The 26641-nt window shown below is 48.0% G+C and overlaps 3 protein-coding genes; 2 read left to right on the forward strand and 1 right to left on the reverse strand.

Annotated features, from left to right (window-relative positions):
• The first annotated feature begins 858 nt into the window (after nt 1-858).
• Nucleotides 859-2596, forward strand: GSTUM_00000095001 (uncharacterized protein). XM_002835340.2 has 2 exons: nt 859-1163; nt 1220-2596. Exons 1-2 carry the CDS (start codon nt 997-999, stop codon nt 2277-2279), a joined length of 1227 nt encoding a protein of 408 aa, XP_002835386.1. The 5' UTR covers nt 859-996; the 3' UTR covers nt 2280-2596.
• Nucleotides 2597-12377: 9781 nt separating this feature from the next.
• Nucleotides 12378-14510, reverse strand: GSTUM_00000097001 (uncharacterized protein). XM_002835341.2 has 2 exons: nt 14305-14510; nt 12378-14220 (listed from the first exon to the last, which is right to left on the reverse strand). Exons 1-2 carry the CDS (start codon nt 14327-14329, stop codon nt 12854-12856), a joined length of 1392 nt encoding a protein of 463 aa, XP_002835387.1. The 5' UTR covers nt 14330-14510; the 3' UTR covers nt 12378-12853.
• A 2340-nt stretch (nt 14511-16850) lies between these two features.
• GSTUM_00000098001 (uncharacterized protein) lies at nt 16851-17901 on the forward strand (the record flags this gene model as incomplete). XM_002835342.2 has 1 exon in its annotated part: nt 16851-17901. The coding sequence occupies exon 1, from the start codon at nt 17701-17703 to the stop codon at nt 17899-17901; it is 201 nt and encodes a 66-aa protein (XP_002835388.1). The 5' UTR covers nt 16851-17700.
• Nucleotides 17902-26641: the final 8740 nt, after the last annotated feature.

Consider the following 26641-nt stretch of genomic DNA (forward strand, 5'->3'; position numbering starts at 1 on the left):
AAGTTGTGATCACCCCTGTTCACATAATTGTACTTGTACAAGTACGAGTACATTCATTTGATATGCAACAGAGACATGGCCAGGCTGATACAAGTACGAGTAACTTTTTGCACTACGCAATCTCCTGCGAGTGCAGTAGTGAAAAGTTCTATCCTAGCTTCGCCTGCAGTGCTTAATGGCGATTAATCCGTAAGCACCGCATGATTGGCCAAACTGCCATGGATACCCTTTCGAGCAAATCCAAAATTGCAATGCGTTCGCTGCGTTACAATTTTGGAGTTCCCCCCCAAAAAAAAAGTTAGTAGGTTTAGTTAGCTACGCGTCGGAACTGGTCATTTATTGGGGCCTTCACGGGTTATCTCTTGCCTTCGAGGGATGGTACTTGTGCTCTTACAATACTCTAGTACTATACTGTACCAGTGCTCATAGTCCTCAACGGGGCCATGAAGAACAGGGATCAGCAATAGCTATCTTATGGTTACACAGTAATACCGGTCCGCTACCCTACCCTATCATACTCGATCACCGGTACCGTGCGGTACTTTTGACGGCTTTTACTTTTTGTTTTCTTCCAAACGCCCCTACTCCTACTGGTATTGGAGTAATTTACCAACCCAGGATTACATTTTTTAGAAGGTAGGCAAGAAGAGCCTCACACCAACTGCAGGCCTTCAATTTGTGTGGCCCGATTTGGCAAATAATTGTACCCACACTTTTTTATGATTGGTGGGTTGCTCATGGTGCGAACAAGGGTGGGGGGACCGGAAGAAACCTGGACCAGATCACTAAATTATTTCTGCCTGCAAAAACCTTTTTCAGTTGGCCTCCCTCCAAGGAGCGCCAAGCTCCTGACCCCCTCTGCATTCTCCAGGAGGGATCACACTAAAACGACACACTCCGATTCAGTTCCATCGCCTCTCGGAGTTTATTTAGTCTCTGTACGATCGATATAACTCATACCTTCGACTCCATCATTTACAACGCCCCTCCTCAAACATGCGCGTCAAGGATACCGGTTCAAGTGGACAACCTAAAGTTTGCGATACGACCGAGATTCACCCGGGTTTTGTGGTTTTTGCTTCCTCCACCTTGCCGGATGTCCGACAGCTGAGGCCACGGCCTTATGTAGTGCTTTTTCGCAAACAGAAATATATTATAAGTTTGTGAGTAACCCCCTGAGAAGATGTATTGCCCGCAGTCTGTTGATACATTTATACAGGCCATTCACCTCGCCCAGGTTATGTCGGTCGTTTGGCGATGCTCGTCGCTATTGCGAGAGGGAACCGGATACCTACTACCCAATAGCACCCAACGAAAATGGCGGTATTTATGAGCCGATAAGTGTTGTGTTGGGGTCTTTTTCAGGATACATTGATCTCTTATGCCCAACAACCCTTGGGAAGCATACAATCGAGTGGGGTAGGAATATGGGCAGGATATCGGGCGAGGATCTCACCAAAGTCATTCGTGCTCACAAACGACTTGCGTGGGGCGTAGAGGATGTTCCCCACAAACCAAGGATCGCCCCGCCTTTGGCGGACATTTCTTCCGCAATGCCCTTGTCACAATCTGAGCCGGGTTCGACCCAGGGTGTGGATAGCGACCGCCAAAGCCCGCGGCGCCGCCACTTCCCTACCAAAGCTAGACCCCGTAATCGTGGCTCCCCAGACGACGAAAGTGACGGGAAGGGCGGGGGGGACAATCAGGACTCCAGAGGCCTCACGCGAGGCCGGCGGGAAGCCTGTCCCCAAGATAGCACCGTGAGACATAAACGAAGGTGGCAGGATAGTGGTCAAAAATCATTGAAGAGAACACGCCATCTGAGTCCCAGTCCAGTAGATACCATCCGAGGCGCAGAGTGCCGTACTGGAAGGGGATATTTAGATTGTTATACGAAACTGGAAGGGGCATCAGAAGAAGTATCTACACTATCCCCCACAAGCGCCAAGTCATGGGTCTGGTCAGGCACCTCGAGCGAGTCGGAAGAAACCTCGGAGGCAACGAGAGAGGGGGGGATAGGCCAGGAATGTATAGCAGGCCCGAATATGACTTCCCCATGGGCTCCCCCCTTCGACGGCCAAGCATTTCTTCCCCACTGCAGTCAGTCATCACGATGTCTACCATCACCCTTGAGTACTAGACGCCCGTTCGACGCCTCGACCTTTGTAACCATTGATGCCGCCTCCCCAGGAGCCCGAACTTCCCCACCAAATCCTGACGTTGACGGGCGCCATGAGTTTTCCCATCGCTATTCCGTCCAGCCTTACCGTCGCTTCTAGTAGTGCAGCCATGCCTACCGAGCACAGCGTTGTGACGAAGACTTGACTGGGCCAAAGGGGGGTTGCTTTTTCCCCATGAGTACAGAACCTGGAGTTCGGCTTGGAACCACGGGCTCATAGACATGTTGGTTTGGCGGGCGAAAAAACCATTTTCTCCAGCACTCCCGCAATTGTCTGGTGTAGGTGGGGATAGGTGGGCAGTGGTATTGAGGGCGGTGGAGGGATATGCCCTGAATTCGGCTTGGACCAAGTTCTTTATTGTTTTTTGCCGCCTACGCTGCTCCATAATCCCAATATATTGGAATTTTCTCCATAAATTTTTATACTCCGTGAACCCCTCCAAGCGTCTGAGGGTTGATTTTAATCAACGCCGTATTAGCTCGCCAAATTGAGCAACACATGCAGGGCTCTAATCTCCGTTTTGAGACAAGCTCGTAGGACACCTGATGCTACCAATTTTTATTTTTTATTTTCAACATTGTACAGTAGAGAAGCAGGAAGATTTATTCAATTGCGGTTGAGAAGTCCTAAGCTCCCGCTGCGAACCAGGCATCGGGATAACCCAAAAACTGGGGGGGGCAAAATTTTGGAGAAAGTCCGGGTAACAACCTGTGAAAGTGAGTTAGAATCAGTGACAGCAGAGCCTGCTGGACAAAGACTTGTGTTACTGGGCCCCAAATAATGCCCATACTCGTAATTTTCTGACGTTTGTGGTCACAAACGTCAGAAAATTACGATTACGAGTACCGTCGCATGCACAGAAAAATTAAGGGTCCTCAAAGTAGGACAACGGTGGTCTTTCAATTTGGGCTGGGAGCTGATTGGTTAAGAGCTCCCAAGTCGACCGAGAAACAGTAACCACTATTTCTATTTTTTAGGCTTGGTTAGGAGAATGGCTCTGTGACCAGGAATCCTAGAGTATTATGGCAACCGTTGTCTGCGCATCTGAGCGCGCATGCCGGTACTAGATTCGGCCTCTCACCATTCTAGTTCATTATGGCTACTAATCCTTGGCGATCTAGCCGGTCTCATGAAAAGCACAGAAAGCTTTCGATGCGGAGATGGTCATTCAATCTTAGGACTACACCGAGCAAGCGGTAAAAACCTTTCCGAACCGAGAAGAAGGGACGACATGCTTTTTGCAGAACCTCCGCCCCCCCTCAAAGGTTTTTTTCGCACTTATCATTCGCAACCATTGTGGTGGGCCCTCGAATGCGACACCGAATTTATATGTGACAGCATTTGTTGCCGTTGATATGCGGTTATGTAGTCTAGCACTTGCTCGGAAGCCTCATGGGAAATATGACAGGTGCGTCAGCCAACGACGAATTATCTTTTTAGAATATGAGCCTGTGGCAATTAAAACCTGACTCTCGTACATTGGGGGTGGGAAAAAGTATGGCGAAGTCTTGGCTGCCAAGTGGTGCGGTACTCCGTTAGCCACATTCGCCAGACTTTTCTCGACCCCCTTCGTACAAGCACCTAGTCGAGTATATAATTCCTTTTGTTTTGATGTGTGGGCTGAGGTCTGAGTTTTCAGTGTCCTCTCTCCCCACGCTTCGTCGAGAAAGAGAATTCAATAATCAAAGACATGATTACCCTTCTACCAGTACCAGTACCCGAGTACGGTATTCCAGATCCTACGACACAAGTCTCGCACCGAAACTGGGCTGGTGGCGAACAGAATCAACTATGATATCATAAACCCTAACCTTGGCGATTTCTTTCCTTTCCCACCAAATACCGCCACCCAGTTTCGTCGCGGGTATGATACGGCGAAGTCTTGACCGGCACTGACGGCGTCGGGTGAGAACCAACCCCCCCCCCAACCAACCAACCTCTCCAGATCAACAGCCACAACCCTTAAGCTCAAGAGCTTCTGTAAAAAAAAGTGTTTTTCATTAATTTTCACGATCGTTGGGTGGAATAAGTACCAAAAAGAAATTTGCACTGCAGTGATGCTGGGGCGATTCGGAGTTTTGTTGATTGTGCACTCGTGCAAATGTGAGCTGTCGGGTTAAGACGGCTAGAGGTGGTAACATTATCCAGTAATATATACCCGCCAGATCACCCAATGAGGTATTCTGTTCATCGGCTTTTGATGCCAAAGGACTAATATAACCCAGAGAGGAAAGGGATTGTCAGCTGAATTAACACAAGTGTCGATTTCATGTGTCTGTCACTATGGCACCATATGGTGATTCATTTCCGGCGTTTAGGAACACAGTTGCTATTGCATACTGATAGGGGAAAAAGAAAAAATGACCAGGCGAGGATATGTGTACCGGTACTACTCGTATAGGTAGCATAAGTTACTCGAGTACTCGTACCGTAGACCCGGTCACGTCCGTTCCGTCAGAAATCAGGGAGCACCCCACCGTAAGCTGTCTCTCCCTCAAAAGGCTAGCTATCGTATGCAGCCAAGACCCTTTCGAGTTTTGGGGTCGTCGAAGATCGGAGAAATAGGACAGGCCTTTGATGGCCGCCCTGAAGATGCCACCCATCCCGGACACTTTATGGATTGGGTGGACCTACCGGGGGGAAGAAACAGAAAATACCATCCCACTGGTGGAAGCTCCGCATTGGCGGCCTTTACTACATTAAATTTACGAGTTTGCCCACGCAGCTGCTCCTCGGGGCGGCCAGGCCCGCCTACGGATGGCCGGCAGGTTATACGAGTATACTACGGTGCAGGCCGGTCAGGCCAGATCAAAGTGAGAAACCGACCTGGGTTCTGTACGAGTATTGTAGGCCAGGTTGTTGGACAGCCTGGCAAGGGCCGGCAGGCAGGGTTTTGGCATATGCCGTCTGATTGGTAAACATCCCGTAAGTGGTGGCAGACATCTTCGGGTGCATGCTAACATCTGGAGATAGGGTATCCCTAGACCACATGACTACAGATACCCGAAGATGCTTGAAGATATATATACTAACATCTGTGCAATATCTAGAGATATCTTCCTCTGGGTTCTTGCCCCCGGGACGCACGAGATGGGAAGGGGAAAGCCCTCTCGATACGTACCATGCATTTCGCATCAAGCCTTTCGGATATCATACCATCTGCCAGGAAATATACCATTCAAAAAGGGAAAGTCTTCACCAAGAATTACTTCACCTTTTCACCCATCGCAGGATGGGGAAAAAATAAAAATAAAAGAAAGTAAACCGAAAACAGGAAAGACCAATCAAATCGACTGCTAAATTTTTAAATCTTTTTCACAGTCAGAAAGGATTTGTGTGTTGGCCCACCCTTGTCTAAAAGTGGGTCTGTTTCGCGCGATAAATTGCGCCAAAAATTCCATGAAGGTTGCTAAAACTTTCACACTAGGTCCCAGTCCATCTTCGAGGCTTCGAATTATTCTTAGTTTTTATTTTTTTGTGATTTTCTTAAATTTATTTTTGAATTATTTGAGGAATAGAGAGACTGTGGGTATTTTGTGCTTCGCCGTTATGCGAAACCCTACGGATGGTATGCGCGGGAATGCACGGTACCGAAAAGGTTTACCCGAAATGGGAATCAAGAGGAAATTCTGATAGCTTCCTGTCTGCCATTTGGGCGGTGATCCCGAGCGGCCAGCCCGGACCCATGGGTCAGTCCGGTCGAAATTCTCAGTGGCAGCCCAACCGCGGGGTCGAATCTCGCGGCAGCCCGTGCCAAAGCTACTAGATGCTCGGACAATCCAAAAAAAAAAAACCCAACTTTGAGCTGCCTGCATGCTTTTCCATAACGTGGAACAAGAGAGCAAGAGCAACATGCTCCTGGTTCTGCGGATTTCGCTCAAGACAAATCTATGGCATTTACCAAACAACTAAATTACCACGATACCAACATCTACCCAACCCTTATTACCGTCCTCAATATCATTCTCCACACAACTCTCTGACCACCCCGGGTGAATACATATATTAACCGAATGATTTTGTCACAATCAATTTATCCTCCCGAGTAACAAAATCTTTTTTTAGCGATGGAACACAAGTGATCACCGGAAACCCCGGGCCGGAATTGACTTTGGTTTCGAAAAACCGCTTTTCCGCAGTCCCACCGTACAGTGCCCAAAGCCGGACGGACTGACTGACCAGTTGGGTCCACTGTAAATAAATTCCAGCCAAGCATCAAGAGTAACGCAAATGCTGTGGGGTTTCCTATCACTCGATGTAGACAAACCACTCACACACCAAACCAGAAAACATTATTTAGTTATCGTGTCGTGCTACCGTATTCCCCCTATCGCATCAGTACCAGCGCAAACTTAAAGTACTCGATGATCTCCCTTACAGCCTCTCCTGCCGCCCCGAGCACTCCTCGCCCCCAACGATTCCGGACGGCGAGCTGTTTCTCTTCTTCTTCTCCATCCTGATTTCCCGGGCTGGACACCTCTATCCAGGCGACACTATAAGTGCGAACACGGATCTCTACAAAGTTGTTCACAGAGCGGTCACTTAACTCCCAGGGGCATAAGCGGTGAGCGGTGAAGATGGCATATCACCCATATAGGTACGGGGGCTGTTGGCGCATATGCTCGTGTTCCGTTCAATCCATGCGGATATATACACATGCCATAAAAGCTCCCCAACGTTATAGCAATCGTGCCACCCGAAGAGAAATCCCAGGCCGGGAATGGCCGCTTGCCAACACTGGATTTAACCTCCTATAGTTTCAATTTTTTTTCACGTAATTTTCGTCTCTTGCGGTGGCGGGGTAGGTGTGTTTCCATACTGGTAATCAAGTCCATCATATAATCTCACTCGGTGCACTACCACCCACATACCCTGCTAGATACCGTCATCCAGCTTATCCTAAGTATCATACCAAAGGGATTTCTATGCCACCTACGAGACAGTACACATGCACAGGGCAGGTGCGTATCCCACCGAGAGCGTCAAACAAGTACTCTTATATTCCCAGAGCATTGCCCTCCCCTCCCCATCCGCCCGCCGAGCCTCACAGCTCGACATGAATATCTCCGGACCTAAGAGCGGGATCTAACTAACGGTGGGAAGGTGCTGGATGCCCCTCACAAGATAATACTATTTCACACCCTTCCCACAAATGTTCACCCGATTTGTATAAGTGTGCTTACGCTATGGCAGCCTAGATATCTCCTCGAATACACCACTCACACACCCCCTCTGGCAGTCAGTCCCACCGGGTCGACCAAATTCTTGGGAAAAAAAGGGAAAGAGGAATACGTAGGGTGAGGGGCACGATAACTTTGCTAGCTCTGGGTTCCTGACTGGGGTGGGTTTATTAGTTTCCACGGGGGACCTTGCTATCATATCAGCTGCCTAGGCTCCTCCGTGTCCTTGCCGCATAGAGCTAGAACTCGTGATTGCCGGTGGATACTTGTATGCTTGTTTTGGTCCGTAGGGTAATGGTAACGAGCGATTCAAAGAGTTCAAGGATGGGTTGGTATTTTTTGTTCAAATACTGCATCACATCATATCATTAGGGATCATAATGAATGACTTCCTCCAAATATCCCAGATTTCAGCTGGCTGCATTTAAAAAGGCATGTCTACACTAACGCACCGCTGTTGGAAATGATAGCTCACCTTTTCCCCCGCCCCGGGTTAGAAGAATATACTAGTTAAACATCCTTCCTAAATTTCTCGTTCTGCTCGATTGGCGCAACCCCCCCCCCCCCCCGGTGGTTCCTTAGTTACTGGTATCAAAAAAAAAAAAAAAAAAGAATTTTAAAAAGTACGTACGATATCAGTTTCTGCGCAAGATCTAGATATTATAAAAAACAAATGTTAATTTTGGTGACTCAAGGTGACCCCATTCTTGTATGATATATACGGTCTTGTGGTAGAAATTCTAGCTGCTTTTCTTCCCCTACTTTTTTTTCCCTTCTACTTATGATACCTTCTTAACAGCCCACCGCCGTCAAATTTTTTTTACTATGATACATACACATTTCGTAGTAAGGGAGGGGGGGGGTTTACCGGGGGGAACAAAAGTGCAAACCAAAATACTAATATCAGCTCATCAGCATATTACTATTTCGAGAACAGTAGAGGAGGTTTTTCGGGAAGGGTGATGGTCTCCAGCACCACACTTTTGAATGAATGAATAAATAAATAAATGCACGGGAACACAGGATTTCAGTATGGTATGGAAATTTTGTAAAGTGTGCTTGTCACAATCGCAATCACACAATGAGACTTCATACACCAGCTTATGGCATTACATCTCCCGGGTATCGGAGCCTCAAGGTGAGCCTGGAAGACCTTAAGAAGCGCATTTGACTTTCCGCGCCTTCCGCCCTTTGCTGTTCCGCGGACAGGGGCATGATACCGAAATATCGGTGGGATCGCTTCCACTTCTCACGATATTTAACGAGCAAATTGCCCGCTCTGAGCACGATAATGCCGGATACGCGGGGCGTCATATCCCCGCGCGAGCTGCGGGTAGGCATGCGCTTTCCAGCGATAACGGGAGTCACGAGCGAGCGCAGGTTCAGAGCGAGCCCCTGATGCGGCGTGACACAAGCAAACATCGAAACATAAAGACATATGATATATATTTTATCGGTGCATTTCGAGCACTTGACCGCTTTGCATTTTTTTCTCATTCTCTGGTTATATCAACCACTTGACCGTGATACGGTAGTAACCCACGTGGCTACGGGTACTTTATCGGTGTGAGGAAAGATGCACGGGGGGAAGTGATCTCCCAGCCCGCCGCCATATTCTGTAGGATACTCGTATCACGGATGACAGAAAAGTATGGTGGAGTGGGGACCGGAGTGGAGTGTCCGTAACCCAAAAGAGATTACACGTTAGGAAGGACCGCTTCCTTCCCCGCGAAGCCATGTTTTCTTCACGTGAATACTAAGGTATCATACAACTACAAATTCCTTACATGTACAGTACTGTACTGTATGATACTTTCCTCTGCTCCCAACTGGTGGTGAAACAGAACGTCACTCGGTCATGCTTCGATCCCTGCTCTGCGCTGCCGTCGCCAAGGGTAGCCCCAGCTGGCTTTCGATTTTTGGGACCAGACTATAAGCTGGCTGACAGGGTTTTCGGCCACCCCTAGTTTTCGGCCACCATCAACCACATATTCTCATACTTCCCCACAAGCACATCTCTCCTGACTATCACACCAACACAATGAATAGTCGTGAAACTGCCATTGAACAAGCACTCAGAGCGATAGAAAATGGTGATTCTAAAAGGAAAGTAGCAAAAGACTTTGGAATTCCACGGTCTACCTTAAATAGCCGACGTACAGGTACCTCAAATCCATGTTCTGGTCACACATATCAGCTGCACTTTTTGCTGGAATAAGAGGAGAAATTATCAGATTGGATAATAGAACAGGAAGCTCGCGGCTATGCTCCCTCACATAAACGGCTTCGGGAAATAGCTATCCTGATTCTCAGGGCATCTGGAGAGATGGAGCCTCTTGGTAAACGATGGGTTCCCAACTTCCTCAAGCGTAATCCCTGTATCAGCATCCTATTGGGCAAGCCAATTGAGTCGTCTCATATCCATAGTACCCAGCCAAAGCAAATTCAGAAGTTCTTCGAGAACTTCAGTGTAATATACTGTCAGAAAAACATTCAACAAGAGGAGGTATGGAATACGGACAAACATGGGATTGGTCTTAGTATTTGAAACAACTTGAGAGTACTGGGAGCGAGTGGAAAACGACAAACATATATCCAATCACCTGAAAACCATGAGTGGGTCTCTATACTTGAATGTATTAGTACCTCAGGTAACTCCATCCATCCTCTTGTCATCTTCAAAGATAAAGCCATTCAGACATCATGGTTTACAGATCATGATATTCCAGATTAGCTAATTGCCATCTCGTCTAAAGGCTAGACTGCAAACTGTATTGCTCTCCACTGATTAAAGGAAATATTTCTTCCCAAAACAGCTCAGACTGATTCTACAAGGAGGGAAATGCCAAGTCTTCTCATGCTAGATAGACATAGTAGCCATGTTCATATTGAGTTTATGTAGGAATGTAAACAAAATAATGTGTCTCTTCTCTTTCTTCCTGCTCATTCAAGCCATGTTCTCCAGCTTCTCAACCTGAGAACATTCTCTACACTTAAGTTATGTTAACAAGGAGAGATTATGGATCTTGCTTTGTTGGATGATGCAGCACCTGTAACATGTTTGCATGGTAAATTTCACATTATCAGTAATAGGTATGATAGTTGGCAGGTGGCCTGCTCTACTGTAACCGGTATGGGTACTTGGTTATTGGTTTTGTTTTATGTTTTGTTTTAAGTATCGCTTTGATACTTAAGGAGTTTTACCAAAGTGTATTGATTGATACCTTTGATTAGTTTCGTTCATGCTAGACATGAACAGATTTGTGTATTTAAAAGACCGCCTGTTTCTACGATAGAAAAGGCAGACTTCGACCGACAGTATTTCAATATACTTGGTTGAACGGTTACTTCTTTGTTTCCCAGTACGCCCTCGAAGCCTCCTTTAGTTCTCAGCTCTCGCCTCCTCTCTGGAAGAGCAGGCCACCTGCCAACTATCGTACTTAGTACCGATAACGTGATTAGCACCCTGCGAACACGTTACATCTACCATGGAAGAGGCAAGAGCTGAGAATTAAAGAAGGCTTCAAGAGTGTACTGAGAAATAAAGAGGTAACCGTTCAACCAAGTATATTGAAATACTTTCTGTCAAAGCCTGCTGTTTCTAACATGGAATCAGGGGGTCTTTAAATACACAAATATGTTCATGTCTCGCATGAACGAAACTATTCAAAGGTATCAAATGATACACTTTGGTAAAACAACTTAAGTATTAAAGTGATACTTAAAACAAAACATTAAACAAAACTAAGTAAAACAAAACTAAGTATCAAACAATACTTAAATCAAATCAAGTATCAAAGTGATACTTAAAACAAAACATAAAACAAAACTATTAACTTAGTACCTGTACCGGTTACAGCATTGGTCAAAAAGCATCACTTTGTCCAATGTTATCAGAAAGCACGAGCAGAGACCTTTACCCTTCATCTACTGAGATCAGGATGGTCTGCAACCGGCCTCTATCCTGGGAACCCTTCCAAAGCCCTCAATTCCTCACAAATCCATATTACAACTGAACCTCCACTACCTACTACACCAAAGCGTACCAGATAGGAGTTTAATGAGTATAATACGATATTTCCTACTCCCAAGCATCCCCGGGACCTTCATTCATCAATAGGGAAGCTTGGCGATATGAGTCGGGACCAGCAGATTGTATTGCAAAAGGCTAGTAGGACAATTGGCAAGCTAGCGACTGAGAAAGCTTTGGTTCAAGCCAGTAACCATCGGCTCTTGGTACAGCTAGAGGAACTGCAGAGTAAAAAAATGAAAAGAAAGGTGGCTACGGACCCAAATACTCTTTTCGCCAATGCAGAAGCTATTAAGAATACGATGGATGAGGCATCCAGGGCTGAGCGGGCTTTGATAAAGAAACGTCCAGCACTGGAGGCAGAAGTGCCGCAAACTTCCTGGCCACTTCAGAAAGCGAAAATGGAGTCCTGTATGTTTGAGTGGCAAATGTAAATATGTTCAATTTTATAAGATTTATTCTGTTTTCAATTTTTATTGCTCCTGTAGACTTAGTTTAAAAGTTGGGAGTTCATGATACCGGGCCCGTTGTGATGGCCGAAAACTATGGGTGGCCGAAAACCCTGTCAGCCAGCTTACTGCTTTTGAGGAGTGCTGTCGTATCATGATACCAGCAGCGTGGGCTCCTCGAGGTCTCCGGGAACCTGGAAACGATTTCCTCTTTTCGTGTTCGTGGATAGATATTCGGAGATCTCCCTCACCCAGCTCCCTGCCAATGCGGATATCTGATAGAACGCTTTTTCTTTTCCATTTTCTACAGAGCCAGAGATGTCTGCTGATTCCCGCTCAAGCTCTCTCTCCCTACTGCAGGGCTGTCTAAACTGGGGTGCCGAGATCAGATCAGGTGGGTTATCGGATGATCGGATCATATGTGCGTTACATCACACGGCATTGCTCTGGCGCTGTACAATACTTGTACTAGTACAGTACTGCACTGTGCCGTGTATGTACTCGAGAATGTGCCCTCGATGGTATTTCTGCTTGGCTATGATGAATGATAATTGTTTATTTACTACATTCGTTCCTTCAAATAATTTCGGTCTCTCAAATACCGATCATCTTGACTGGCTTTTCACGACACACCATTGCCAAGAGTACCCAGCCACCCAACCAGAATACAAAACCCACGATACAGCATGCGGTATAACAGGCAATTTGTGTTGGCGATGCAGAAGAAAATGAAAATAAAACAGGAAGCAAACCACGCAACACTAGAATTTTTAAAAAGCGCAAAAACAAACCGAGGGGGAAAATAAAAAAAAAGTATGATATAAGAAAAGGGAGAGAAAAGGGGCAGATGAGGCTAATAAAAAAGCAACGCAGGGTAAATGGGGAAATCAGAAATGCGCCCGGTCGTATTATGAGTATTCACATCGCTACTTGTGCATACCATCCGAGACGGGACGGGGGGGGGAAGGAGCGTACAAGTAACCCTTCCCCAGCGCTCGCTCTCGTCCCAAACGATCAAAACATGGTGGATCCCTTCTTGCTCAACTTCCCCCCTCTCACTTTGACTCCCCCGGCCCCATTCGCTCTGTCCCCTGTATCCCCACTACGCCCGCCACCACCAAACCTCAGTCCCAAAAAGCTCTTTCGAGAGCTAACCTTCTTGCCTTCTTGAATGGGCTTCAGTCCACCTCCACCTCCAACAATTGGCGGTCTCCCACCCCCCCAACCTCCGACGACAGGCGGCCGCTGCCGCTGCTGCTGCATAACGGCCGCGTTCTCCCGCTCGTACAGCGTCCTAAGTCTCTGCGTCTCCTTCTCAACCTCCATTTCTTGCCGCTGCCGTTCACGCGCTTCCTCCTCGGCAAGCATGCGGAGCGTTGCTTCCTCCTCTTTCTTTAGCTGTGCTGCGCGGCGCGCTGCTTCCTCGGCTTTGTGGGATTGGTAGTCCCGCTGTTGCGGAGGGGGGGCATGCTGTGGGTACGAAGTTCTGTGACTTTGCGGATATGTTGGACGGGGAGGATGTTGCGTAGTTGGCGTCACGGCCGCCGGTGGGGGGATGCTCGAAGTGCTGGAAGTTCTCCTCCTCTCACCATTCGCGCTGGCTACGGCTGTCGCTGTCGAGGGGGACGAATTCGAAGTAGGGGTGAGGTTGAACATCACGCTCGTCGGGAAAAACCACATATCACCGATCGCCATAGCACTGAGCACCAGCGCCACCTCCAACCCCTTCAGGTCCTCCACCTCGACCCTCTTGAGATTGCTCTGGTAGATGGTGATGTCCCCCATGCCCTTCTTATCCCCCAGTCCCTCAAACGTGGCAATGGGAATGTCGGGCTCGTTCGCGCCGGCCTTCTTCGGCCCGTTGCCGAGGTTCGCGGGGGACACTAGACTGCACCTTAGCATACTCTTGGATAGCACACCGCCCTCTTTGCGCCATCGGAAGGTGGCACGGGGTAGATGCGATAGGGCATTCCGGTGCGCCGCGCTAGCAGCGTCCAATCTCGAAGCGGTGGGGGGCAGGAACGAAGTCTTTGGCAGTGAGAACTCCCAGAAGTTGCCGCGGAGGGTGGAATGGTTGTGCGTGACGGTGATGGTGGAGTCCGGGTTATACAGTTGCAGTGTGAATTCCTTGGGTAGGAGGACCTTTGGCAGTGGTGGGGGTGTCCCCGGTGAACTCGGCAGCAGCTGGATGATCTCGGGCGTTGCGATGACGGTTGCGTACAGGATGTCGGGGACGAATGCGTCGTGGAGGGTGGTGGAGTATGTTGCATCGGTGTCCGGTGCCCGGGTTTTTATGTATGAGGCGGTTGGTGGAGAGCCGTTCACGGTGAATGTTAGGGTTGTGATGTGGGGCTCCCTAGCTTTGGGGGTCAGGTGGAAGACTTGGGAGGATCTTGATCAGTATGATAAGGAGGCAACACACCCAACGGCAAGCGAGCGAGCAAGAAGAAGGGTGGATCACTCACTCGGAAGACCATCGTCAATAGGCATCTTGCTACTACGCTATCAAACTTTTGGAAAGCAGCAACAGGGGGAGAGTGAGGAGAGTAAGGACAGATGTGCAGGTGTTGGGTGTTCAAGCGTAGTTTAAGCTTCAAAAGCTCATGTACAGTACTGTACTCTACTCACTTGCCCACTAACTCAGAGACTCGCGGTAGAATTGGGTTTCAATAGGAAGAAGGAAGAAGGGAGAAAGGAAGAGAAAGGCCAATCCGACCAAGCACTGCCCTCCCCTCTGTGTAAGCCTCAGAAAAACGGGACTACGCAAGAGCCCCAGCGCTAACCCGTCTCAAAAAAGCACATTCGGATAGCGGTACTCGTATGATACCAGGGTTAGTTTGGTGGGCATTTTCAACGGGTGAGTCGCTTCCGACACGCATCTACCGGTAAGCCTACTGACTGTCAGGAGAAGTGATTCCGTGAACGCTTCGCGCTTTTTGTATTTGCCAGAAGGGTTTTATCTACGACGGTGTTCACGGATTAACTCTCCCACCCGAGCACAACTGGGATTTTGGTCAGACCCCTGTTGATTGTCTTTCGTGCCTGACGATGAGCTCGCAATTACCCGGTCAACAGAAAACCACCAGATCCTGGGAAGTGTGTGATTAGTAATCGGATGGATTCTGTGTTAAATAAATGAAAGATATGAATAGGGTGACGAGTGAGTATCGGAATCCGGGGATTGGGTCTACGCATCCGCGTAGCAGAAGTGAGGCTTACGAAACTGCCGACTGACGGTGAAGCGGAGCCCAAGTAATCAATCACCGGCGGAAAAGGCGAAATGAGATCCCATTCACCATATTCCTCGAGAGTCACGTGCTGTGTTGTGCGAACGCAGTGATTGACTACCCGGTACGAAGTAGAGGCGCAGAGGATGTGATACCGGTACAGGCATCATATCATATCATAATTTATATTGTCCGCACCCATGCTGTAGCCTCACCCCTATCGGTAACACAGTGGAAGGCTTGCGCAATCTACCTGTACGAGTAATTCATGAACGAGTCGGGCCTCCAGTACGAAGTGACGGGAGCGGACGCGGGGGGGTTGCGGAGAATCAGCCTTGGAGCACGAGTACTGTATCGTACCGCTATTCTCCTCATACGTACCGGTACTCGAGTACGTAATCACCCCCATCGGAGGGAGGGATAACTTTACCGCCAACAACTCCCCTCAAACGTCCGGCGAGATTCCCACTTTTTAAGATGCCCGCACCCCACATAATGTTACCACCGTATGGTTCATATATATCATACAATACTGGGTGAAGTGCTTACCTCCTCGAACACCCGCCAGATCCCTTACTCACCCCTTCTTGGTCGTAAACAACCCGGCCGGAAACACAAAATACGAGACGAACAAAATCCTGCTCCACGGATTGGTCCGTCACCAACCTATTTATGCGGTCCCTGTCACCCCAACTGAAAGCCGCCGAAACACTTCAATATTGCTGGCTAGTAAAAATAACTGAACGCGCCTACCGTACTCGAGTGGATACTGGGCCGTTGGCAAGGGGGCCGAAACTGTTATTGTTTTCTGTTGCTGCTTGGCGTGTTCGCTTATTATTCTTGCTGACTAAAACATTAACAAGGACGCTTTCGACCCAGGATATGCGGTACCCACGCATGCCCACCCAACTCCTCGACGCGGAAACCATGATATTGCGCCCAATAAGCGCACACACCTCCTCCCTTATCACGATGGCGCCTTCCAAGGCTATCCAGAAATCCTGACACGGGTTAGGCTTACGATGCGGTTGGGAAATGCCAAGGTCCAGTTACCCCGGGGACGCGTGGATGCAAAGGTTCTTTCATGGCTGGGTAATGACGGTATGATACATCCTATTACCGGTCCAAAGTTCCTAGGGCGGTGCAGATGGTAACTTGGGTCTGTTCTACAATCGAGATGGTATGATATAGGTGTTTGTGGTTTCCGGGAGTGAACCTGGAAGGTGTTGTCCCGCATTGGCCGATTCACTGTTTGGGTGAGAACTCCCTGGCAGCAGGTATACTGGTACTTGAAGATAAAAAAGTGTCCTGGGTGACCCTATAGGTACCCGGAGCATTCCAGCCAGATATCCGAAAGCGTACGGCCAGAGTGCCAGTTCGTCGGACAGATCGTCGCCTAGAGTATGGCGGTGGACCCCGGTCCATTAGCAATTGGTAATTCCTACTAGACATGTCTGCGCCTCTCTAGTCCCCCCCGCTACGCGCAGTATAGGTAGCTGGTCAATCCGGCTATTTAAGGCGCCTACGGGGTACCGGGGATGGGCAGATTGGACGCTTGAGTTCGATGGTTGTTGGACCAATTTGTTTTTCCGGATAGCGTAAGATAGTCTAGTTAGTGAAGGTGAACAACGTCAGGCTGTAGTAAGTATGCGAAATGTAGTGCGTAGCCCGTGAATTTCCGACATCGCTGCACTGAAGCTTTGATTCTGGGAATCTCCATTTGAATCGGCGGCTCAAGTGCTGAATTGAACAGAATTGATGGGGGTTACTCTGGCTCGGGACGAGTGATGTTTAACCAGGCAACCACGATACAAAGAAATTGTATTGCGCTTACAACCTGTGGATTGATCAATACTCGTAGTTCCCATCCCTGACCGCTTTAGTCCCCTTGTGGTCACCACAATGCGGAGGCCTTTCTATCTAGTGTTCGCATACTACGGTACTATAAGTCATATGATAGTATTGTGCTGTGCTCGGGGAAGCCATTGACAAGATACTGGGTTACGGGTGACAGCTGTGGGGTATAATACTCGAGTATCATACCGGAAAAATAAATCTCGCATCGTAAAGTCTGACAACCGGTAACGCCATGTTTTGCTATAGTAATTCAAGCCACCGGGGCACAGGTAAATTATAATTAAGCTTCTTAATGACAAGCAGATTTTAGATCACCAACTGGCAGAGATTAGAAGACGGTTGCTGCGGAAAAAAGACTTGAATATAAGGTTTTGATAGCGTACGAGGAGGGGTGTGTGCAGGAGGAGTCAAGTTAGATGCTCCATGTTCTTATCCCTAATGCCGGGGGTGGATGGGGTTTCGCTTTCCTCCCATCTACCGTACGCCATGTATGGACACCTTTTGCGTCTCTGGTGGAACCTAAAGTCGTTTTTACGCCAGCCCGGATAACGGAGTGTTATATGTTTACGGTGAGTTGCCGTCATGCACTGTATCGTATTGGGTCGTATCGTGCTCTATAGAGACTAGCCGTTCGAGTCCTAAGCTTAGAAGAATGAGGATCGGAGAAGGGGTTGTAAGATGGAGGAGTGGGGATGACAAGGTTGACAGCGGAGATAATAGCGCGCGAGTGAGGCGGTGTGTGCTGATAGGGAGGAGCAGATTAAGCTCTTTTTTTGCATGTACGAGTACGGCAGTGTACTGATCGTAATTTTTGTTTATGCTAGGGGTAAACTATTAAGAGGTACGATGTCCGATATTGAAATTTGTTTTAGGGTTCAGCGGACATTTACTTTAGTCCTTCGATATACCGTTATTAGGGTGGTAGTAAGATTTGTATACCGAGTTATCCTGGGATCCGATAAGGTCACTCATCACTAATATTTCTTAGTGAGGCGTGGTATTTCTTGCTACTCGAGTACCGATGCCAGAAGGATGAGCAGGGGGATATTGTCGTATTATAAATTTGGGGGGATTGGTTGGACGGTCCTGAGGAAGCAGCGAGGTTCCACGAACGACCCCTCTTTTCTTGAGCCCTTAGGAATTTCATCATTCGGCTAACTCCACCATCCATTCATCATCTACCATACCGGTATCCCGAGAAGCAAAGATCAGAAACACGACTATTGTCAACCCTACTGTTGCCGGTGACCGATCAGATATCCTTGCTTGGCTATCTCCACTAGATCCGAGGTTACGGCATCATGAAATTCGAGACCGCCGAGTGGAAAATGTAGGGGAATGGCTCCTAGAAACCGGGGGATTTATAAACTGGTGTGCCGGTAGTGGAGGAGATGAATCCGATAAGGGATAAGGGAGCTTTGTTTTGCTACGGAGATCCGGGGGTCAGCAAGACTTTTATTAGGTAAGAGGGACGAATCGCTGGTGAGAGGAAATGAGCAAGTGCTGACAAACTGCAATGTTAGTTCATTGGTGATAGACAGCTTGTGTGCTCAGGCGGGGGGACGGGATGCCACGGTCGCTCGTTGTTATTTTGATTTCGCTGCTGAAAAGGCGCAGACCCCGACGAGCATGCTGGGAACCTTGCTGAGACAGCTGGTTTTTGGGCTGGAGGAGACCCCGGAGGAGATATCGCGAGCATACCGGGGCCGGAAAAATTCCATTGGTGGACAGGGACCACAGTTTTCCGACATTGTGAAGATGATACAGGCTACGTCATCGAAAAAGCCCACATTCATATGCATTGACGCTCTGGATGAATGTGCGGCAGGATACCGAGTCAAGCTTCTTGACTCTCTAAACAAAATTCTCGAAAGGTCTCCGGGCACTCGAGTATTCATAACAGGGAGGCCACACATCCGACCGGAGGTTGGGAGGTGTCTGGCTGAGAGGACAACGAGTGTGCGCATAAGTCCGAAGAGAGATGATGTTATCAAATATCTTCACGTTAGGATGCACGAGGACACAACGCCAGAGGCAATGGACAGTAGTCTGGAGGCAGACATCTTGGAGAAGATCCCTGAAGATGTTTCAGAAATGTAGGTAGATGCAACACTGGGGAATCCACCTCGAGTTATCCACTGATATATGCATATATAGATTCCTGCTAGTCTCGTTAAATATCGATGCGATCTTGAACATATCTCCACTAAAATCCTCTTACAAGCACAGAAGCGGTATTCAATCTTTTGTAATTTCGGTATATCTTCTCTGTTCACTGGCCTGCACTGTGCATCAGTCTTCGGTCTTGTTGAACTTGTAGCCGGCTTGATAGAGGTTGAAGGTTGTGATATCAACCAAAAAGATTGTGTGGGCAATGCACCCCTCATGTGGGCTGCTCGCAATGGGCATGAGGGAGTTGTGAAAATACTGCTCGAACGGGAAGACGTGAACCCTGAATTACTAGATCGGTTCCAACAAACACCACTCTGTTGTGCTGCTGAGAATGGGCATGCGGGAGTGGTAAAAACACTATTCGAACGGGGCGACGTCGACCCCAACAAACCAGATAAGTACGGCCAGACACCGCTCTCGCGGGTTGCTTGGAATGGGCACGAGGGGGTAGTGAGAATACTACTTGAACAGGACGGCGCCAACCCCGACAAACCTGGTGAATTTGGTCAAACACCACTCTGTAAAGCTGCTTCCGATGGGCACGAGGGGCTGGTGAAAATGCTACTCGAACGGGACGACGTCAACCCCAATAAACAAGATAAAAATGGCGAAACACCGCTCCACGCCGCTACCTCTATGGGATACGAGGGAGCAGTAAGAATGCTACTTAATCGGGACGATATCAACCCCAACCAACCAGATAACTCCGGTCAAACACCACTCATGTTGGCTTTTCGGCGTCGTTACGAAGGGATTGTTGCGCTGCTGCTGCCCCGGTCTGGGTTGGTATGACTTGAAATTTCAATCACGCTTACGGGTATAGATGTTTCTTGGTTGTAATTCCTCTTAGCACGCTTGTTGGTTTTTTCCTTCCTATGACATAATCCTCGTTCTCCCCTTTCCCACCTCTGAAGCGTAGGCATGAGCATTGCTTAGATATAGAGACAAAATATAAGCACTAGGTTAGTTGTTGATAAAAGTGTTGAAACGTACTATGGCTGGGCCTAGTGTTTCGATGACCTCAACGGCAACCTTCGGTGTTTGGGAAACATGTATCGGTTTGACCTTGTGTAGTGCAGACACAGATTGTTTAGGGATGAAATAGACGGGAGCAGATACTCGATATCTACATTGGATTCATGTTAGTAGTGTTTGATGATTAGGGAGTGTGGCGGATTTCTTTCCTGTGTGTGATGTTTTGAGTATTTATCTCTTTCAGTCTCATTCTTACACCTCAATAAAAGTGAATATACCGGTAACTCGAACTTTGCCCTATATACTTCACAAAAAGGTACGATTGTTGATTGTGACAGTTTACATCATGAGCATGGTTTAGCGGAGATTGTGTTTATATGCCCCTACCTCTCTGGTGTGAGCTTACAGGTGAGGTTAATAAGCCGTCCGCAGTTTTAAGCTTGCTCATACCTGAAACCCGATCTAGTAAGCTCTTTTTAAACTATGAGGTTAACTCCAGCTCTACTCGTGCGAGAGCGAGACTATTTAAACTCGAAAACCTCTCTTTATTTCCAAACTCTTCGCGCATAGTCTTGGATGCTAACCACCCGCATGACTCACGGTTTCGGGCCTAATGCTCGACGTATTAGTATTTCCTCCAGTTCAACTACGCATAGCCTGGTCTCTAGAGTACCGGTATTCTGTGAGGGTTGCCGTTGCAATCTCCACGCCATTTTGTCACTAGGGAGTGGCCGAAATTCTGGACATCCCCTCCCTGCATCCCAAGGTATAACGAGTTTTGATAGTTTGTGTGGCACCCCATTGACTTGCCAAGAACGATGGAGCTGCCTACATTCAAGTTGCTTTGCGATATGAGCCTACGAGCTAGTTAGGATGGTTTTTTCCCCCCCCCCCCCCCGGTGTAAAGATGTGGTGGAGGGGGAGAGGAGGTGGAAACTTTATTGATAAAAGTGGGAGAAGTGCTGCTTTATATTCGGACTATCATAACAAACATGTCAAGAGGCATCACACATTCACCACAGCTCAGGGTAATGCCTACCGACACACCTGCTCTCCACAGTAGGGCGGTTGCCCATACCTAATAACACACAATACCCCGACCACTATAACCTTTTTTCTCCTACGAGCGATTCGTGGGTCGGGCCTCCCGAACGCATATTAAGCCGTGTGGTGAAAACTTTACCATGCCATAGTGCCTTATAATCCGAACAATGCGATACTTTTCCTTTATTAAAAACTCATATTGTGCCTAAGCTACGGGCTGGAAACAGCATCTCGCGCGATGAAGTTTGATGCCGCCTTGGAATCTTTTGCCAGCAGGGCTCAAGGTGCAGAATCAGTCGACAGGTAAATTCTCATTCGAACAAGATGTTAGATGGCCGACCTGCAGAGATTAGAGGATGGTTGGACAGGAGGATTCAAGATGAGGCTTTCGTAGTATATGAGTAGGATTGCGTGTAAGGGGTCGCTACCGAGGAGGGGCCAAGTTGGATGCGCGATATTCCCATCAGCAATCCCGGGGGTTAATTGTGTATTAAATTTTTAATAATATTATTAGATTGGGCTTTGTTTTCCTCCTTTGTGTGTCCTGTGCAAAGCCCGACTCCTTCTCATATTTGTCAATTCCAGTTGGTTTTTTTCTGCAACAGCTCGTCAAATGACGTCCGGGGGGTTCATCCCAGGTTCTCACTCAGTGCCGTATTATCATACGTATTGCATTGTCTTGTGTGGTGCGCACTATGGACTTACCGTTTGGTGTTCGAGATGTGACCGTTTTTGCTCCCAGAGGTAGCAACTTGATTCATTAATTCCATTGTGGAAGGAGACATGAGCGATAGGTATATACATCAATTCCGCCACTTCATGCCTTCTGTGGGGAGATAGCCTCCACGCACACATGTATATCCACCGCGGGGAGTAGGATGAAGACAATACACTGTCATTTCTCAAACTTTCGGACCTTAAACCTAGAAGAGTGATAATCTGTGACGACGTTATAAAGCAAGCTGGAAAAGAGTGGTGATAGCTGTGTTGCCTGCTTGGGGATGGTAGCGCTCAGGCATGGAAGTGTGCACGAACGGAGTAAAACATAAATTTTTTTTTTACACGCACCGTATCGTCGGGCTCGTGTATGGACACACCCGGTCAATTACGACCAGAGAACGCGGCCTCAATGTGAGAGGCACCGAGTGGATCCCTATTATGTACGATATTTAAGCCGGGTGGTTTGTACTGTATCCTCAGAAGAACAACGCCCCACTCACCACCTTACACAAGAGGACTCCCACAGAATTATACTTATTGTTAGAAAAAGTGATTGTGCGTCCAACACAAAAGGTCCTTATTTTCTCTCATAGGTTACCCTCCTGTATTTGCCTCCGGTTCCTGTTGCTCTTCCACACGTTCTTCATAGCGAGTAATACGTCCGACTCTTATCATAGCGTCGTTTACATTGGATCGCGAATCATCCCAGGAGTTGGTACAAGGCTATTAGTCAGCATTTACAACAACTCTTGAGTTATTATTTCTTGGGGTTAGCTCGTGAATGGGATTCGGCTTTGACCAGATTAGTAATCAGCAATTACAAATACCGGTATGGATAGGGTACAGTACAAGTATATTATGAGAAATGCAACAACCGATCGTGACACCACGATTGGCGGTCCTCATGAGTATTAAAAAGCACGGCGCATAGCTCGACTGAACCTGGTGCGAGGTTTCGAGAAGATCATCTAAGCCCGAATCGGCATCAAGAAGAAATACTAGTATGCCGTGGTGCTTCTAGTTAGGTTATATGTATGTTTCGGGATGGATTCATTCAGAAGGGTTGGGGCACCGCACTGTATGATACAACTAGTCTACGAGTACAGTATGATAATAGTACTCGCGATTTTATACATGCCAAGTTGGCTGGCTCCAATGCAGGCGCGCTAGCCGAGAGGGGTTTTCACTCATGGCAGAGCTACACCAATCCAGGTCTACACAATCTTCAGCCGAAACAAAAAAAAAAAAAGAATCAATACGCAGTGTAGGATTTGTACTGGACCACAGAATAGTGGTTACGAGTAAAAAAGGGTCATCTCCAGATATCGTACGGGTACGGGGGGCACAAGGTGTTGTTGCACAAGTTTGGGGAAATTAATCGGGCGTATCCACCAGGTTCCACAAGAAACCCCGCCTTTCTTCAGCCCCAAACAATTCCAATATTCGACTTACTCCATCACCTATCCATCATCTACAATACCGGTATCCTAAGCAACTAAGATCAGAAAATGTCCCAATTATTCAGTCATAATCTCAACTCTTTGAACACCACTAATTTCAACTTTAGTGTTGCCGATGACCGATCTAATATCCTGGCTTGGCTATCCCCACTAGATCCTAGGTTACGGCATCAAGATATCCGAAACCGCCGGGTCGAAAATGTGGGGGAATGGCTTTTACAAACGAATAAATTTAGAACTTGGTATGCCGGTAGTGGGGGAGATGAATCCGATAAGGCGGTTTTGTTTTGCTACGGGGATCCGGGGGCTGGTAAAACTTATATCAGGTAACAAGGACAAGGACCGAGGAATGGATGGACAAGGGCAAGTGCTGACAAGCCCGATGTTAGCTCATTGGTGATAGACAGTTTATGCGATCAGGCCAGAGGACAGAATGTCGCCGTTGCGTGCTTTTATTTCGACTTCGCCGCCCAAAAGGAGCAGCAATTGACGAGTATGCTGGGTGCCCTACTCAAGCAGATCGTGAGCGGACTGGAAGAGATACCGGTGGATATAGCGCGAGACTATGAGGACCAGAAGAAGGTCCTGGGTGGACGGGGGCCGCTACTTTCCGATATTGTAAAGATGCTGCAGACCACCTCTTCGGAAAAGCGTACATTCATATGCGTTGATGCTCTGGATGAATGTGTGGCAGGAGATCGCGTCAAGTTTCTCGATTCGCTCAACAAAATTCTCCAGAAGTCGCCTGGCACTCGAATATTCGTGACTGGGAGAGCCCACATTCGGGCCGAGATCGGGAAGCGCCTTTATGGAAGGGTAGTGACTATACACATCACTCCCAAGAGAGATGATGTCGTTAGCTATCTTCATACTAGGCTAGGTGAGGACACAACCCCAGATGCGATGGACAGTAGTCTGGAGGCAGACATCTTGAAGAAGATCCCCGAAGATATTTCAGAAATGTACGTAGGAGCAACACCACCGGGGAATCTACCTCGAGTTATCTACTGACAGATACATATCTAGATTCCTGCTAGTCTCTTTAAATATCGATGCGATCTTGCAGGAGACCACCATCCATCGCAGGCGACAAAAGCTCAATGCAATGACGGATGGGTTAGGATTGGGGGATGCGTATGGTGCAACACTGAATCGGATAAATGGACAGGGCGGGGAGAAAGCAAAGCTTGGAATGGCGGCCTTGATGTGGATATCTTACTCGGAGCGACCCTTGAAGGCGGATGAATTGTGTCACGCCTTGGCAATCGAAATAGGGTCGGCTAATCTCAATACCGACAATGTCCCTTCAATAGGGACATTGCTGACTTGCTGCCAAGGACTGGCTGCCGTGGACAAGGAAGCTTCCACTGTCCGGCTAATCCACTTTACCCTTCAAGAGTACCTCCGAGCTCATCCAGAGATTTTTGGTACAGCTCACTCGACAATGGCAGAGATCTGCTTAAGTTACCTGAACTTTCAGCAGGTCAAGGCTCTTTCGACTAATCCCTCTCCCAACCTCCGAGGTACACCTTTTCTGGAATATTCATCTCTGTACTGGGGAACTCACGCAAAACGAGAGCTTTCGGATTGCGCGAAATTGCTTGCGCTGAAGCTATTTGGCGACTACGGTAACCACATATCTACTAAAATCCTCTTGAAAGCACAGAAACCGTATTCGGACGTTTATAACTTCGGCATATCTTCTCAATTCACAGGTCTCCACTGCGCGTCCGTCTTTGGGATTGCTGAACTTGTGGCCGGTTTGATAGGTGTGGAAGGTTATGATATCAACCAAAAAGATTGTGTGGGCAATACACCTCTCATGTGGGCTGCGCGCAATGGTCACGCGGGAGTGGTTAAAACACTACTCGGGATGGGCAGTGTCAGCCCCAACGGACTAGATACGCACTGCCAAACACCACTCGGCTGTGCTGCTATGAATGGGCATGAAGGAGTGGTCAAAATACTACTTGGGCGGGGCGACATCAATCCCGATGCACCAGATGATTATGGCCAAACACCACTCTTTTTTGCTGCTTGCAATGGGTACGTGGGGGTGGTGAAAATACTACTCGAACGGGACGACGTCAACCCCGACAAACCAGATAACTACGGCCGAACACCACTCTGTCGTGCTGCTAGGTACGGACAAGATGGAGTGGTAAAATCACTACTCGAACGGAGCGATGTCGACCCTAATCACCCAGATAACTACGGCCAAACGCCACTTTATTGTGCCTCCCGGGCTGGACATGAGGGAGTGGTGGAAATACTGCTCGAACGGGACGGCGTCAATCCCGAAATACCAAATGATCGTGGACAAACACCACTTTATTGTGCGGCTGAGTATAGGCAAGAGGGGGTGGTGAAAATACTACTTGAACGCGATGATGTCAATCCCAACACACCAGATAACGATGGACAAACCCCACTATGGCGGGCTGCTCAGAGTGGACATGAGGGAGTGGTGAAAATACTGCTCGCACGGGACGGTATAGACCCCGACAAACCGGATAACTACGGCCAAACGCCACTCTGGTGGGCTGCTTGGAGTGGACACGATAGAGTAGTGAAAATACTCCTCGAAAGGGACGACGTCAACCCCAATCAACCAGATAACTACGGCCAAACACCACTCTGGTCAGCCTCTCAGCGCCGTCATGCGGGGGTGGTAGCGCTGTTGGAGTCCCGGGTTCTGCCTGTATGACTTGAAATCTTTATTATATTTAATTTATAGAGGTTTCTTGGTTGTAATTCCTCTTTGCAGACTTTTTGTTCATTTATTAATTTTTTCCCTATTCCTTCTTTTCTCCTCCTTTTCCCTCCTCTGAAGCCTGGTCGTGAGCGTTGTTTAGATGTGGAGAAAAAATATAAAGTGTCAGCGTTTCTGATACTACTAAAAAGCGTCGTAGCCACCACCAGATGTCTGACCATAATTAGTTTCTGCCGTAGACACGGTTTAGCGGGGATTGCGCTTATATGCCACTGGCCTCGAGGTATGAGCTTGAGGGTGTGATTGGAATGCCGCCAACAATTTTTAGTCTTTCTCGTGCCGGAAAATCATTATTATGTAAGCAGTCTTCTAGCGATAGAATTAACTCCCATTCCACTACTCGTAGTAGGTCTACTCCCTGGCTTTACACTCGACAAAAGCTACTCGAAGGCGATCGCTGATTATTGCTGACTAAAACACTACAAAAACAATCCCAACCCAGAAGGCAGACTGCCCTCGCGTAATGAAATGGAATACTATACCTACAGGTGCTCCCCGATGCGGAAGCAATGATATTATGCCCAACGAGTGCGCATATTTTCTCCCTTGTCGTGATGGTTGGTGTCGGAAATGG

The sequence above is a fragment of the Tuber melanosporum genome (assembly GCF_000151645.1).
Source record: "Tuber melanosporum whole genome shotgun sequence assembly, scaffold_104, strain Mel28".
NCBI classification, from domain to species: Eukaryota; Fungi; Ascomycota; class Pezizomycetes; order Pezizales; family Tuberaceae; genus Tuber; species Tuber melanosporum.

Excerpts from the sequence above, each read along its gene's own strand:
- GSTUM_00000095001 (XM_002835340.2), top strand. The coding sequence starts at position 997 with ATGCGCGTCAAGGATACCGGTTCAAGTGGACAACCTAAAGTTTGCGAT. Across the intron at positions 1,164-1,219 it reads CAGAAATATATTATAAGTTT|GCCATTCACCTCGCCCAGGT; the intron begins GTGAGTAACCCC and ends ACATTTATACAG.
- GSTUM_00000097001 (XM_002835341.2), bottom strand. The coding sequence starts at position 14,329 with ATGCCTATTGACGATGGTCTTCCGA. Across the intron at positions 14,221-14,304 it reads TATTGACGATGGTCTTCCGA|TCTTCCACCTGACCCCCAAA; the intron begins GTGAGTGATCCA and ends GATCCTCCCAAG.